The sequence below is a fragment of the Pecten maximus genome, chromosome 5 (assembly GCF_902652985.1).
Source record: "Pecten maximus chromosome 5, xPecMax1.1, whole genome shotgun sequence".
NCBI classification, from domain to species: domain Eukaryota; kingdom Metazoa; phylum Mollusca; class Bivalvia; order Pectinida; family Pectinidae; genus Pecten; species Pecten maximus.
In genome coordinates, this window is record NC_047019.1 from 4,162,986 (window position 1) to 4,178,134 (window position 15,149).

The window sequence follows — 15,149 nt, forward strand, 5'->3', positions numbered from 1 at the left end:
TCACCTGTCGTTTTCGCTGCAGTTGGAGACCGGTGTTCGGTGTATACGCTTGGCACACAAGAATGCTCTTTTAAACGTGGGTATTTAAACCGTAAAATGACCAACAGTTATTACAAGTGTGCCGCTATTCATGATACTTTCTGAAGGAGGGAGTTATGAATGCTGTAGCAGAAAGGCCGCCAATAGTTGCAGCGGCTGGAAGGAAGGGGCATCTGTCACCCCAGAGGGACGGGAAGAATGTGAGGAGGAGGCCCGAGGGTGAGGATGATGAACGACGGGTGTTGGACTGGAGGGGCCACGGGGGAAGGCACCCTACCCAAAGTAGTGTGGAATTTGACAGGCAGTTGGATAAGATTTCAATGTGGATGGAAAATTGGAGCCATTCTCAGGTAACAAACAGTTTTAGTAAAAAAAAAAAAAAAAAATGTGTAATTGAAATTCACATAATCAGCAGGGAATGCAATGGTTTGTTTAGGATTGATTGTAGATTTTTTTTTCTCTTTGGTTTTGAAAGTGTTTTCCGTGTCCTTTTGTTTTCTTATCTTTTTTTTCTTCATTTGATTGGTCCACCATTCCTTATAAAAGTGTTATTTCCATCAACTGTAATATGTTGCCATGAAAGAATTGTTCTCTTATCTTAAAGTTATTGCTTTAAAAAAATATATTACAATTTAAAACATAACACTTACCAAATTAGTCAGAATCATCTTAATTTTCCTGACAAACATTTTTTTTCATCACTTGCACAAAATCAGCATATTTATTCTGATATCAAAATGTATTGATCGAATGTCTCGATTTATCAATTTTAAATGTATCTTTTGATATCATTCCAAAATTGATTTTTATATAGATCTGCTGAAGTATCCAAATGGTTTTTATTGATTTAGTGTGGTGGATTGTAAAGTTACAAGCGTTGTTTAATAGTGACGTTAGTTGTTATAGAGGAAATTAATATCCTTAGAATTAACTGGTAATTGAATATAGTTGTGTGTTGGTTTCAATATATTTCATTAAAGGTGCAGGATTTGGTAATGCGTTTAGGTGCAACTGTTGTACTGGGAAGTAACAACTGCTGCAATATCAATGTACAAATCTCAAAAATGTTATTTGATTTCAAAATTTTATTGATATTTCTGGAGTTATTGCCCCTTAATGTATTAGTTACAATGGAAATGACAAGCTTCCAGCAAACTTTTAATATCCTTTTCCATAATAAAACTTCCTCACCAAACAGTGCCTGTGATATAAAGGATTGATTTAATGGTTAATTGCTTAAATCTCTGAAAGGGACATAACCCTAGCAAAATAATATATTGCATACTCCCTTAACTTAGGGAGATAACCAGCAAAATCATACATGGGTTGAAATTAACTTTTTTCATCACTTATTTGTGAGTGCCTAAATTTCCCACTAGCAAACTTTATAGCAGTGTTTTCAATTCTTTTAATACAAAGTAAAGAAGAGAAAATACAGGAATCCCATCACTTAAAGGAAAGATTTCAATCAACTTAAAATCAAATTTCTAATGTTGGTATCTATTTTCCACTTATATTTTCACTATTTATGCGCGTATATCACATTTATGAACATATTGTCAGGGAAAACATCAGAGCAAAAATTTGAAAGTAGACAAAATTTAACTAGCATTTCCTGCATTTTAACTGGCATTTTGCTAGTTATAAAAAGTTCATTTCGTACCCTGTCATATATGATATACTACCTTATCTAAGGGAGATAACTCTTGCAAAATCATACATGACATACTCCCTTAACTACACATGATATTAGACAGATGGAGATATTTTTTCTGTAAATAGATTGATAAATCTTATTATGATTGATAAATCTTATTATGATTGATAAATCTTATTATCATCAGTATATATTCTTGCTTGATTATAATAGATTTTTAATCATATTAAATGGAGCAGAGAAAATGAATATTTAACTTACATGTTTATTTTTCATGAACTTTTTATGAACTTCATGTATTGGATGACTACTTGTAAACTATGAGGACAGGAATAATCTCGAAATAATCTTGACTTCACGCTACTTAAAAAAGTCTAACCTAATATTTATTGAGTTAAGTAGGAGGGATGAATTTTGATGGTTAAGTAAACAAAAGAAAGGGAAGTTTAAATTTGCTATCCGACGAGATTGATTATAAATCTTCTCGGATCCCAAACAGCTTACATGTAACCAAGGAACAATCAAAAAATTTTAAATCATTTTTCAAGATTTAACGGAAACAAAAAATGTGTAACACAGTGAAAAAGGCTCTAGAAATATTTAATCTTTTTATTAGATCCAATATCTCATGTTTTAAGCCAGATCGACTTAAGTTGAGTTCAAAGTCCTTTTGTGTACAAACAATGTGGTTGTATTATTACTGAGCATAACCTACATTCTCTATTCCAACAGTAGACCCATCTCAGTAAAAGGGTTCTGATACATTCTGGACTGCATATTGTTGTTTTTAGCTTCAAAGCTTAAGACTGCTGACAAATTGGTCAGAAGTTACATTTTTATACAGAAAATTCTAGTGTTGATACAGGTTGAAAACAGTTGATAACATAATGTATAAATAGCCTTTTGCTGGACATTTTGGGAAATTGCCAAATGTTTAAAATTGAAAAAAAAAAAAAAAAAAATTGTGTAGCGCAAGTGTTAAATTGGGGAATGGGGGTGGGTGGTGGGTGATGGTTGAATATAAATTGCTGGATTTGATCATCCATCTGTTTTGGATGCAGTTCTGTATTTTCCAATATGGCAGATATTGCTGTTTCACATGGGCCATTCGTTAAAAAATGTCTTGAAAATAATTTTGCACACTGCCAATTACAAACTTATTTCAGTAAAAAAAAAACAACTTAAATTATACAGACTTTTACTGAAGAAGAGCTAATTGCACTGTTTGAATGTTAATTAGTGAAAATACATTCAGATAGCTCTCAGCCTCTCATACAATGTAATACTATGATATCTGGTGTGTGTTTTGGAGGAAAAATTTCTACATCTTGGTCCAAATTTCGATTGGGTGGTTGTTGTGCAGGCTGACATATGCTTTCCTTTCATGAAAATGACCTTGGTTTGATGGGCAGTCGCAGAATGGATGTTAAAAGGTATAGGGACTCGGGGAGTTGCACCTGCCCAACCACATATATTCAGAGTACTTGGTCTTCCTCCCACAGTAAGACCCTTCACATGCTTTGGTTTTTTTTTTTTTTTTTAACGTCCTATTAACAGCCAGGGTCATTTAAGGACGTGCCAGGTTTTGGAGGTGGAGGAAAGCCGGAGTACCCGGAGAAAAACCACCGACCTACAGTCAGTACCTGGCAACTGCCCCACGTAGGTTTTGAACTCGCAACCCAGAGGTGGAGGGCTAGTGATAAAGTGTCGGGACACCTTAACCTGACTCGGCCACTGCGGCCCCTCACATGCTTTCATCTGGGCAAACAAGAGTGATTAAATTAAGTTGAAAAAACCTGTTTTGGAACTATTGTATTTATATAAATAAAGTTTTTATTGTTTAGTTTGGCCTCTTTTACTTGATATAAATCTTCATAAAATATCTTATAATTTTTTTAGTATTTTATGATCATGAATCTTTTTAAAGTGTAAAATATAAAAATTTGGATGGATAAATTTGAACTGATGTTGGTAATTATCTTGAAATTTTCGGCTAGAGCGTGTTAATGTCCATTGAGGGTGACAAATCATTTAATTATTCAATACATATGTCTAAAAATTCCAAGATAAGAAAATATTTACATAATTTCTTTTAAATTGCATAATTTTTTCATCAAGAACCTTTGATCAGAAAATGTGTTTATATTTTTGACCTAAGGATGAATTTAGGGAAGTGAAATTAAATACCGGTATGTTGAGCACAATTTAAGAAATTAAAGAAATATTTTTAATCTCCAGAATGAACCTGTCGAATTACATTAATCCAAACACTTATTTGAACACGTGTATATTTGACCCGATTTTATATGAATTTGCATTGAGAATACTTTGTATATGAATATGAGTAATAATGTAAGTGTGCATTAGAGGAGATATTTAAGGTTCAACGATTACGAAGTGTTCTTATAAACCGCTTAAAATATTTCTGACCAATTGTTAAATCCATATGCAGCTTGATACCAAAAATGTGATAATCATTTTATATATTCTGTTTTTTGCAGAATCTAGTTTTTAAATTACACAATTTTACAAAAAATGATAATAATGAAAATATGTTTGTTTTTTTTTTTTTCTTAGGGGGGGGGGGGGGGGGGGGGATCAAGAAATTAGTAAATTGAGCATGCAATATACATCAAGTTGACAAGACTTGAATTCATAGTAGCTAGCACCAACAACAATGGCTAACAGAATTAAAACCAAATTTATACGAGACCTATAAGTAGCAGACAATCGGCTTAACACTTTGAGCAAGGCTTTGTTCATGGTCATTGTAACTAACCGCTGAAATAGTATTTAAATGGCATTGTTTAGGGTAAGAAATTTCAAGGTATCGCACACATACACAATTTCTCTTTAAGTTGTTTTTCGGCCATTATCACCACAGCGTAACATTTAATGGGAAGAGTTTAATTCATTTTCTAACGGTAATTTCATGTATACCTGTAGTCAGGTAATTTCAAATGCTTAACCTGAGTTTCTTTTTAAGATTAATTATCTCATTTGACACAAATGTTAGTAATTGAACAATAAATTTGATAAATATGTCACGGAAAACTGAAGGTGTGGCGATAATGTAATTTAGATACCACACAATCTGTTGTAAATGAATTAGAAGGAAATGAAAAGGTCGTAAAGTGCGGTAATCGCATATTTTAATGTCATTATACAAAATTTAAACAACTCGGTAAGGTAAATCCAGCGTTTATTCTGCACTGTGCAACTACCCAGTAAAATACGAGACCAAAGCACATGTATGTAATATATCTATTGACACTTTCATTTAAAATTTGATTGCCTGTCAAAAAAGATTATGTCCGTGTAAATAAAAGAATCTTGAAATTCGTTTGAAAAGTATTGTTGATTTCATATAAACGACATTGGATTTTGTAAAAAAAAAAAATTTAGTGTGTGATTAAATCTATATAGTGAAGTAGCATTGTGGGTCAATCACCGAGCTTAATTACAACATCAGGAGTCGGCAATGATACTAAATTTATTTTGGGGTTATCAAAAATTAAGAAAAGAACATATAATTAGGAATGAATTAATCTGATTTTAATTTCCCCATTGAAATAAAATTTGGAATGAAGTTACCATATTTATTCTGCAATAAACCCAAGGTGGATGTTAGAAAAATTTCTGATTTATATGTAGATATTTCTTCACCGATTTGGGATGGTAAAAATAAACTTTAGTAACTTATGCAATCTGTCAACTAATTATAGTAACACTATGGCATATTTTTAACTCAAAATTTTTAACAAAAGTGATTTTCAATGTCTATAGCTTCATAAAAAAGTATAATATGAAATTATGTCTCTTAAGTGAATGACAACAAAATTCAGTTTACAATCATGATAAAAACAGGGTTTTTTTAGGAAAACGTGTATGAAAGTTACTTTAGTTTTTCCCTGAGGTACACTCAGTTTTTCTCCCATTAAAGTATTAAAGACCCCTCACTGTTTTTGTTTTGTTTGTTTTTTGTTTAACGTCCTATTAACAGCCAGGGTCATTTAAGGACGTGCCAGATTTTAAAGGTGGAGGAAAGCCGGAGTACCCGGAGAAAAACCACCGACCTACGGTCAGTACCTTGCAACTGCCCCACGTAGGTTTCGAACTTGCAACCCAGAGGTGGAGGGCTAGTGTTAAAGTGTCGGGGACACCTTAACCACTCGGCCACCGTCCTCATCAGGCACTGGCATCCAGGCCAACAAGAGTCCTTAATTAATATAAGTTGTTTTGACTTCTTTCTTAATTGTTTTAAGATAGATAAAGTTACATTTACGATCAGAAAAAATATTTATCCTGTAAAAAGCCCGGCGGGCCAACATACGAAATTAAGTTTAAGGTAGGACGGGCTTATTGCAGATGTTAACTCAACTGCAATAGATATGGGTGGGCTTATTACCAGGCATGGGCTAGCTATTGTTGGACAAATGTGGTGCGTATATTAATATCTAATACCAAGTTCTATAAAAGACTGTTTTCATTGTTGTTTAGCTGATCAGCCCGAACCAACTACTTTATAATATACCTACCTGCCCTGGAGTATTTTAACAATGGCCAGAAAGTACCCCAGTGGCGGTAAATCTACCGTGAAATACTACTAAGATATCGATGCTGGTGACTGATTATAGAAACCAGGTGCTTAAATACGTTAATCTGTACGGTATTACGGAACTCGTACATAATGGTGTTTTATCCTGGACTGGATTATAATGAAATTCAACACAAAGAGTTAAAACAATGGTTGTATACATGGGCAGACTGTAAGCTATGGTATAATATCGGTCAAGCTTTAAAACAAAATTTATTTGGATATACAGAAGTGTTTTATTTTGTTTTGATTTAAAAAAAAAAAAATTTAAAACACAGTAGATATTGTAATTTTTTTGTTAAAATGAATATCAAAGTTTGTTTACATCCAAGTTGACATTTTGAACATTTGAGGGATTATCAGGAGATTTAATCGACAGGGCGTGAACAGTTACGGGACGTCCTGTATAGAAATTGATATAGCTTTGAAGTGGGATGTTTGTGTTGTATCATTGTATAGTATACTATGTATAGGTCGTTCAGTCAGGGTTATAAATGAGAAAATGTTACCGATTTGTGGAGCAGCAGACGATGAACTAAATCAATAATCATTTTGTCACAGGAAGTTTGGCTAAGGCAGCGTTTAATTCACCCATAATCCATATATCACATCTATATTCTATGTAGAGAAGTATTGAACAATTTTTTATTTCCACATGATAAATGTTTGATGAGCAACACCGAAATTCCATTGTTTCAGAATATTGAATGATTTTAAATGCCCTGAATAGCTACATATATATGTCAGAAGTAACAAAGATAATTGATCAGTTTTATTTACAGGTGAAAAAAAAAGGACAGTTTTGCTGAAGTGAAAAGGCTTTTATGACAGTATAGAATCAAGCGATGAGGGTTTCCTGAATGTTCTAAATAGACTTTGATGGCACGCTTGTTCAGTTCAATAGTTAAGGTTAACAATCCTTCAAAAGTTTTTATTAAATAGTGATTGTAGCGTTTGTAGGTAAAATTGATTCAGTTTGAATATGTGAGTTCTCTTACATTACAAAAGTCAATTTAAAGAAAACTAGATGCATTTTTTATGAAGGTGTTTTCTCTAAATCAACACTGCAAACAAAAAAGAATTGGTTCATTACAGTAAGTAATTAATATTTATTAGAATAAATTTCAAGTAAATGTGTTTAACAATATCTGTTAGCTCGACTCGTATTATCCTGTCTGACAGTTTTATTGTCATAGATCGAATTCGGGGACCTGAGCTGGAATTGGTGATTTTTTGGCCGAAACACAGTGAAACCTGTCTTTACTGACACACAGTGTGGGACTGAGTCAATATGTTGGTTATGACAGTGTGTCGGTATAGTCAGTGTTGGTTATGACAGTGTGTCGGTATAGTCAATGTGTCGGATATGACAGTGTGTCGGTATAGTCAATGTGTCGGATATGACAGTGTGTCGGTATAGTCAATGTGTCTGATATGACAGTGCGTCGGTATAATCAATGTGTCGGATATGACAGTGTGTCGGTATAATCAATGTCAGATATGACAGTGTGTCGGTATAGTCAATGTGTCAGATATGACGATGTGTCGGTATAGTCAATGTGTCGGATATGACAGTGTGTCGGTATAGTCAGTGTTGGTTATGACAGTGTGTCGGTATAGTCAATGTGTCGGATATGACAGTGTGTCAGTAAAGTCAATGTGTCAGATATGACTGTGTGTCGGTATAGTCAATGTGTCTGTATAATCAATGTGTCAGATATGACAGTGTGTCGGTATAGTCAATGTGCATGATATGACAGTGTGTCGGTATAGATAATGTGTGGGATATGACAGTGTGTCGGTAAAGTCAATGTGTCGGATATGACAGTGTGTCGGTATAGATAATGTGTGGGATATGACAGTGTGTCGGTAAAGTCAATGTGTCGGATATGACAGTGTGTCGGATATGACAGTGTGTCTGTATAATCAATGTGTCGGATATGACAGTGTGTCGATATAGTCAATGTGTCGGATATGACAGTGTGTCGATATAGTCAATGTGTCGGATATGACAGTGTGTCTGTATAATCAATGTGTCGGATATGACAGTGTGTCTGTATAGTCAATGTGTCAGATATGACAGTGTGTCGGTATAGTCAATGTGTCGGATATGACAGTGTGTCAGTATAGACAATGTGTCGGATATGACAGTGTGTCAGTATAGACAATGTGTCGGATATGACAGTGTGTCGGTAAAGTCAGTGTGTCAGATATGACAGTGTGTCGGTATAGTCAATGTGTCGGATATGACAGTGTGTCTGTATAATCAATGTGTCGGATATGGCAGTGTGTCAGTATAGTCAATGTGTCGGATATGACAGTGTGTCTGTATAGACAATGTGTCGGATATGACAGTGTGTCGGTATAGACAATGTGTCGGATATGACAGTGTGTCGGTAAAGTCAATGTGTCAGATATGACAGTGTCTGTAAAGTCAACGTGTCGGATATGACAGTGTGTCGATATAGTCAATGTGTCGGATATGACAGTGTGTCGGTATAGTCAATGTGTCGGATATGACGATGTGTCAGTATAGTCAATGTGTCGGATATGACAGTGTGTCGGTATAGTCAATGTGTCGGATATGACAGTGTGCCGGTATAGTCAATGTGTCGGATATGACAGTGTGTCGGTATAGTAAATGTGTCGGATATGACAGTGTGTCGGTATAGACAATGTGTCAGATATGACAGTGTGTCGGTATAGTCAATGTGTCGGATATGACAGTGTGTCGGTATAGTCAATGTGTCAGATATGACAGTGTGTCGGTATAGTCAATGTGTCGGATATGACAGTGTGTCGGTATAGTCAATGTGTCGGATATGACAGTGTGTCGGTATAGTCAATGTGTCGGATATGACAGTGTGTCGGTATAGTCAATGTGTCAGATATGACAGTGTGTCGGTATAGACAATGTGTCAGATATGACAGTGTGTCGGTATAGTCAATGTATCGGATATGACAGTGTGTCGGTATAGTCAATGTATCGGATATGACAGTGGTTCGGTATAGTCAATGTGTCAGATATGACAGTGTGTCGGTATAGTCAATGTGTCAGATATGACAGTGTGTCGGTATAGTCAATGTGTCGGATATGACAGTGTGTCGGTATAGTCAATGTGTCGGATATGACAGTGTGTCGGTATAGACAATGTGTCAGATATGACAGTTTGTCGGTATAGACAATGTCTTGGATATGACAGTGTGTCGGTATAGACAATGTGTCGGATATGACAGTGTGTCGGTATAGACAATGTGTCAGATATGACAGTGTGTCGGTATAGACAATGTGTCGGATATGACAGTGTGTCGGTATAGACAATGTGTCAGATATGACAGTGTGTCGGTATAGTCAATGTGTCGGATATGACAGTGTGTCGGTATAGACAATGTGTCAGATATGACAGTGTGTCGGTATAGACAATGTGTCAGATATGACAGTGTGTCGGTATAGACAATGTGTCAGATATGACAGTGTGTCGGTATAGTCAATGTGTCGGATATGACAGTGTGTCGGTATAGTCAATGTGTCGGATATGACAGTGTGTCGGTATAGTCAATGTGTCGGATATGGCAGTGTGTCGGTATAGTCAATGTGTCGGATATGACAGTGTGTCGGTATAGTCAATGTGTCGGATATGACAGTGTGTCGGTATAGTCAATGTGTCGGATATGACAGTGTGTCGGTATAGTAAATGTGTCAGATATGACAGTGTGTCGGTATAGACAATGTGTCAGATATGACAGTGTGTCGGTATAGTCAATGTATCGGATATGACAGTGTGTCGGTATAGTCAATGTATCGGATATGACTGGTTCGGTATAGTCAATGTTAGTTATGACAGTGTGTCAGTAAAGTCAATGTGTCAGATATGACAGTGTGTCGGTATAGTCAATGTGTCAGATATGACAGTGTGTCGGTATAGACAATGTGTCAGATATGACAGTGTGTCGGTATAGTCAATGTGTCGGATATGACAGTGTGTCGGTATAGTCAATGTGTCGGATATGACAGTGTGTCGGTATAGTCAATGTGTCGGATATGACAGTGTGTCGGTATAGTCAATGTGTCGGATATGACAGTGTGTCGGATATGACAGTGTGTCGGTATAGTCAGTGTTAGTTATGACAGTGTGTCAGTAAAGTCAATGTGTCAGATATGACTGTGTCGGTATAGTCAATGTGTCAGATATGACAGTGTGTCGGTATAGACAATGTGTCGGATATGACAGTGTGTCAGTGAAGTCAATGTCGGATATGAAGATGTGTCGGTATAGTCAATATGTCGGATATGACAGTGTGTCTGTATAATCAATGTGTCGGATATGGCAGTGTGTCAGTATAGTCAATGTGTCGGATATGACAGTGTGTCAGTATAGTCAATGTGTCGTCGGATATGACAGTGTGTCGGTATTATAAGTCAATGTGTCGGATATGACAGTGTGTCGGTATAGTCAATGTGTTGGATATGACAGTGTGTCAGTATAGTCAATGTGTCAGATATGACAGTGTGTCGGTATAGTCAATGTGTCGGATATGACAGTGTGTCGGTATAGACAATGTGTCAGATATGACAGCAGGAATGTTCTGTTCCAAAGGAAATGATCGGATTATACAGGGTGTCGTTTAAATCAATGGTAGATAAAGTCAATGACGGCAATGACAGTGAAGAATGTCACTGTTTCGATAAAATTGGTCAGAGGAAGCAATATGTCATAAAAAACAGTGGTCGATAACGTCAGGTTTCACTGTATTTGATAAATATACAGATACAAAGAAGGTTTCAATACTTTTATCCCTCAAACTTTGCCTGAGTAAATTGTATGGTATATTGATATATTACTGATTGAGACAAGTGGTCCTGTTTGTGGTCCATAGCCGCCATCTTGAAAATCTTTTGACATCAGGTTATATAATATTTCCTGTTGTTAAACTGTGCTCTGTCTGTGACATATTAGGGAAATAAATTCAGAAATGACAAACCTGCCGGCAAGTTAATATATCAACCCGTACATTTATGTGATAACAGTGATAAAGTTGTCACTTAACTTCCGCCCAATGACGACGGCCATTATAGATATAATTGGAGTTTTATGTAAATCATGGTTAGTCTGCATAATATTCATACCCGGTAACCCTGCTATATATTCTTCGAACGTCATTACAAATATCGACAGTGCCGTCATATACAGACAGGATTTCCGTGTAAATTGATTTGTTTTAAGCACGTTTCACCCCCTGACTATTTGCTCAATTTGACATTTTAATCTAGGTGATCAGAATGTTTGTTTTCCATGCATATTGACCTGCATGTAATCTAAGCTTATTGGTAACCGTGATCACCGTAATTTTATCCTAGATTATCAATTGAGAAATGAAATTTGATTTCTGTCAAATACAATATAACTCCACCAGATGTTACGTAACTTTAATATTAAACAACTGACATGACGTAAGGTTTTGACAACTTCGAAATCTGACATCGATCACAAATTTTTTTCTTGATAGTATTTCCTTAATATTTCTATTGATTTTTGTGCCATAACAACCTGATTCCCTGCTGATATATCTAGATGATCCAAACATCAATATTGAAGTTTTTTTTAATATAAATGAAAACATTGATACATTTTTCCGATAACTATAGCTATAAAGTGTTCGCTATGTCATTCTGTCCAATATTGATATATAGATACTACACCAACAGGGCCGTGTTGAGGAATCCATGTACCAACTCTGCAGGCGCGGATCTAGGAATTTGAAAGGGGGGGAGGGGGGGGTTGTCCAGTAACTTAGTGTTAATTCGAGCGCCATAGGCGCGAGCCAAATTTGGCATAGGCGTTTCTTTTTTAAGGCTATAAAAAAATTTCGTCATCAGAAAAAAGGGGGAGTTTCTGACCCCAAGGACCCACCCCAGCCCTCTTCTTTTGTTTAAGAACACAAAATAAATAATGAGTTCAATATTCTGATTTGTTTTCATATTAAAGATTGAAGATTTTCTGTTTTCAGAAGTGAAAAAAAAAATTTCAGCCCTACCTACCTACCCATATGTAAGACCCCCTGGTCGGGTTACAGCAAACCAAGATATTTTTTTAAGGGGCGCCTGAACACCTTTTCTGTCAAGAGCTTGCATGAGCTAAAATATTGCTAAATAAGCAGATAGTTTGTTTCAACAGGGCTCAAACCAGGAACCTTCAACATAGTAGCTCCCTGCTTTACCAAATCGAAGCCAAGAAAATTTCCCGAACATGAATTTTGGAGGAGATATCCTCCTCATGGGCATTAAAACCTGTCCACTTGAATTTATCGAGGGGAGTATTACTATTCCAGATTCTATATAAACAGTACAAATCATATTAGACTACTGCCTAAAGGCTGCCCAACCAGATTTAAATAACAGGTTTATGATATATGTATGTTTTAAGGGTAGATCTTGTAAATATTGATGTCTATATCAAGTGTTTGAACATTGAGCCAATGACTATTCATTATCTTGTAGAGTTAAATAAAAGTATGAAAGTCATTCGTCTCTCGCGGGCGTTATCGAGTGTGGTAATCACTGATAGCAGATTGCCAATGTGCTTTATTTACTTTTTGAGATATGAACAAATATTCGCAGTACAAGTGCTCTTGAAAACTCGAGCTGAATGGTATATTTGGTGTATGTATGAGAGAAAAGCTTGCTACTTCTTATGTAAGTGCATTTCGATGTCCCTGATTCGGTGTAAAACCTTACATTGGCCAGCCACTTGATTGGTATTCAGTATCTCGACATTAAAACCGTTCAGCTGAGAAAAATACATGTAAGCTGGTGTGGTTTAGTATGTAGGTGATATATTTTTATCTGAATATTCAACCGGAGAAGCATTGAAAGCATGATCGTTGTAATAGTTTTTAGCTCACCTGCCCGAAGGGCAAGTGAGCTTATGCCGTGGTGCGGCGTCCGTCGTCCGTCCGTCCGTCCGTCCGGCATCAACTTTTTCATTCAAACAACTTCTTCTCAATAACCAAGAGGCCCAGGGACTTGATATTGGGCCTGTAGCATGCTGGGGTGAAGGGCTACAAAGTTTGTTAAAATAAATGACCTTGACCTTCATTCAAGGTCACATGGGTCAAATAGGCTGTAATCTTCAAACGACTTCTTCTCAAACCAAGAGGCCCAGGGACTTGATATTGGGCCTGTAGCATGCTGGGGTGAAGGGCTACAAAGTTTGTTCAAATAAATGACGTTGACCTATATTCAAGGTCACATGGGTCAAATAGGCTATAATCTTCAATCGACTTTTTCTCAATAACCAAAAGGCCCAGGGACTTGATATTGGGCCTGTAGCATGCTGGGGTGAAGGGCTACAAAGTTGGTTCAAATAAATGACGTTGACCTTCATTCAAGGTCACATGGGTCAAATAGGCTATAATCTTCAAACAACTTCTTCTCAATAACCAAGAGGCCCAGTGACTTGATATTGGGTCTGTAGCATGCTGGGGTGAAGGGCTACAAATTTTGTTGAAATAAATGACCTTGACCTTCATTCAAGGTCACATGGGTCAAATAGGCTGTAATCTTCAAACGACTTCTTCTCAATAACCAAGAGGCCCAGGGACTTGATATTGGGCCTGTAGCATGCTGGGGTGAAGGGCTACAAAGTTTGTTCAAATAAATGACCTTGACCTTTATTCAAGGTCACGTGGATCAAATAGGCTATAATCTTCAATTGACTTCTTCTCAATAACCAAGAGGCCCAGGGACTTGATATTGGGCCTGTAGCATGCTGGGGTGAAGGGCTACAAAGTTTGTTGAAATAAATGACCTTGACCTTCATTCAAGGTCACATGGGTCAAATAGGTTATAATCTACAAACGACTTCTTCTCAATAACCAAGAGGCCTAGGGACTTGATATTTGGCCTGTAGCATGCTGGGTTGAAGGGCTACAAAGTTTGTTCAAATAAATGATGTGACCTACATTTAAGGTCACAGGGGTGAAATCGGCTTAAATCTGTAAACAATAATTTTGTAATAGCCAAGAGCCAGCAATACCTGATATTAGGCCAATAGAATGCTGGAATGAAAATTTATTAATACGAATAAAACTAGCTTATTATGATATTTGAATAAAGAGGTAATCAACATTGTATCTTAAGAAATGACCTCAATCAACTTCAAAGTTGCTGTAGAGCCAGGTGAGCGATACAGGTCCATTGGGCCTCTTTTTTTAAATGGGATTCTTTTTCTCAAATCAATACCCAACGTCAATTGTCGTATTGTGACGTCACATTTTTCGCGCCATTCTCGGAATTTCTTTCATAGAAGAATGAAAAGAATTTTTCGACCAATCACATTTGAGTATTTACCATGAAAACAAAGAAAAATTTATTATATATATATATATATTGAGAATGTTGACTGATAAAGGCTTTTTTTTTCGTTTTATAGCGATGTCAGTTGATGGAGAATCTACTGAGGCGGAGCGGCCATAACCAGTTCCAGTTCCTCTATACCGTGATGCAGCCAAATGTCCATCGTGATTTTATCTACAATGCCAAAAGTCACTTTCCTGGAATGGACTTTAAGTCTGTCAGTACGCCAGCCATGAGAGATGCACAGGTAGCTTTTAATTATCATCTTGTTCCATTTTCTGTAGAAGTATTTTTCGATAGTTTTATGTGCCGTGATATAGCAAAGGTCAAATTAAGGTCGATCTTTTCACCGCCAATCAAATTTCTGTAAACGTATATATTTTAGCAGTAATCTATTCTTTCAGTGCTTTTCATGTTGAAAGCTTTCCGCTAAAATATGGTAGCGCTAGTTATCAGTTCTTTCTATGGCAAGACGACTAGCTGTCTGTTAAGGGTGTATG

The 15,149-nt window shown here is 36.3% G+C and overlaps 1 protein-coding gene across 1 annotated transcript in view; it reads left to right on the forward strand.

Annotated features, from left to right (window-relative positions):
• LOC117326909 (probable E3 ubiquitin ligase complex SCF subunit sconB) overlaps positions 1–15,149 on the forward strand; it is a 51,191-nt gene continuing 36,042 nt past the window's right edge. The window contains exons 1-2 of the mRNA XM_033883710.1: positions 1–389; positions 14,726–14,896. Of these exons, the coding sequence (XP_033739601.1) occupies positions 156–389; positions 14,726–14,896 (405 nt within the window). The 5' untranslated portion in view covers positions 1–155. The remainder of the gene's footprint in view (positions 390–14,725; positions 14,897–15,149) is intronic.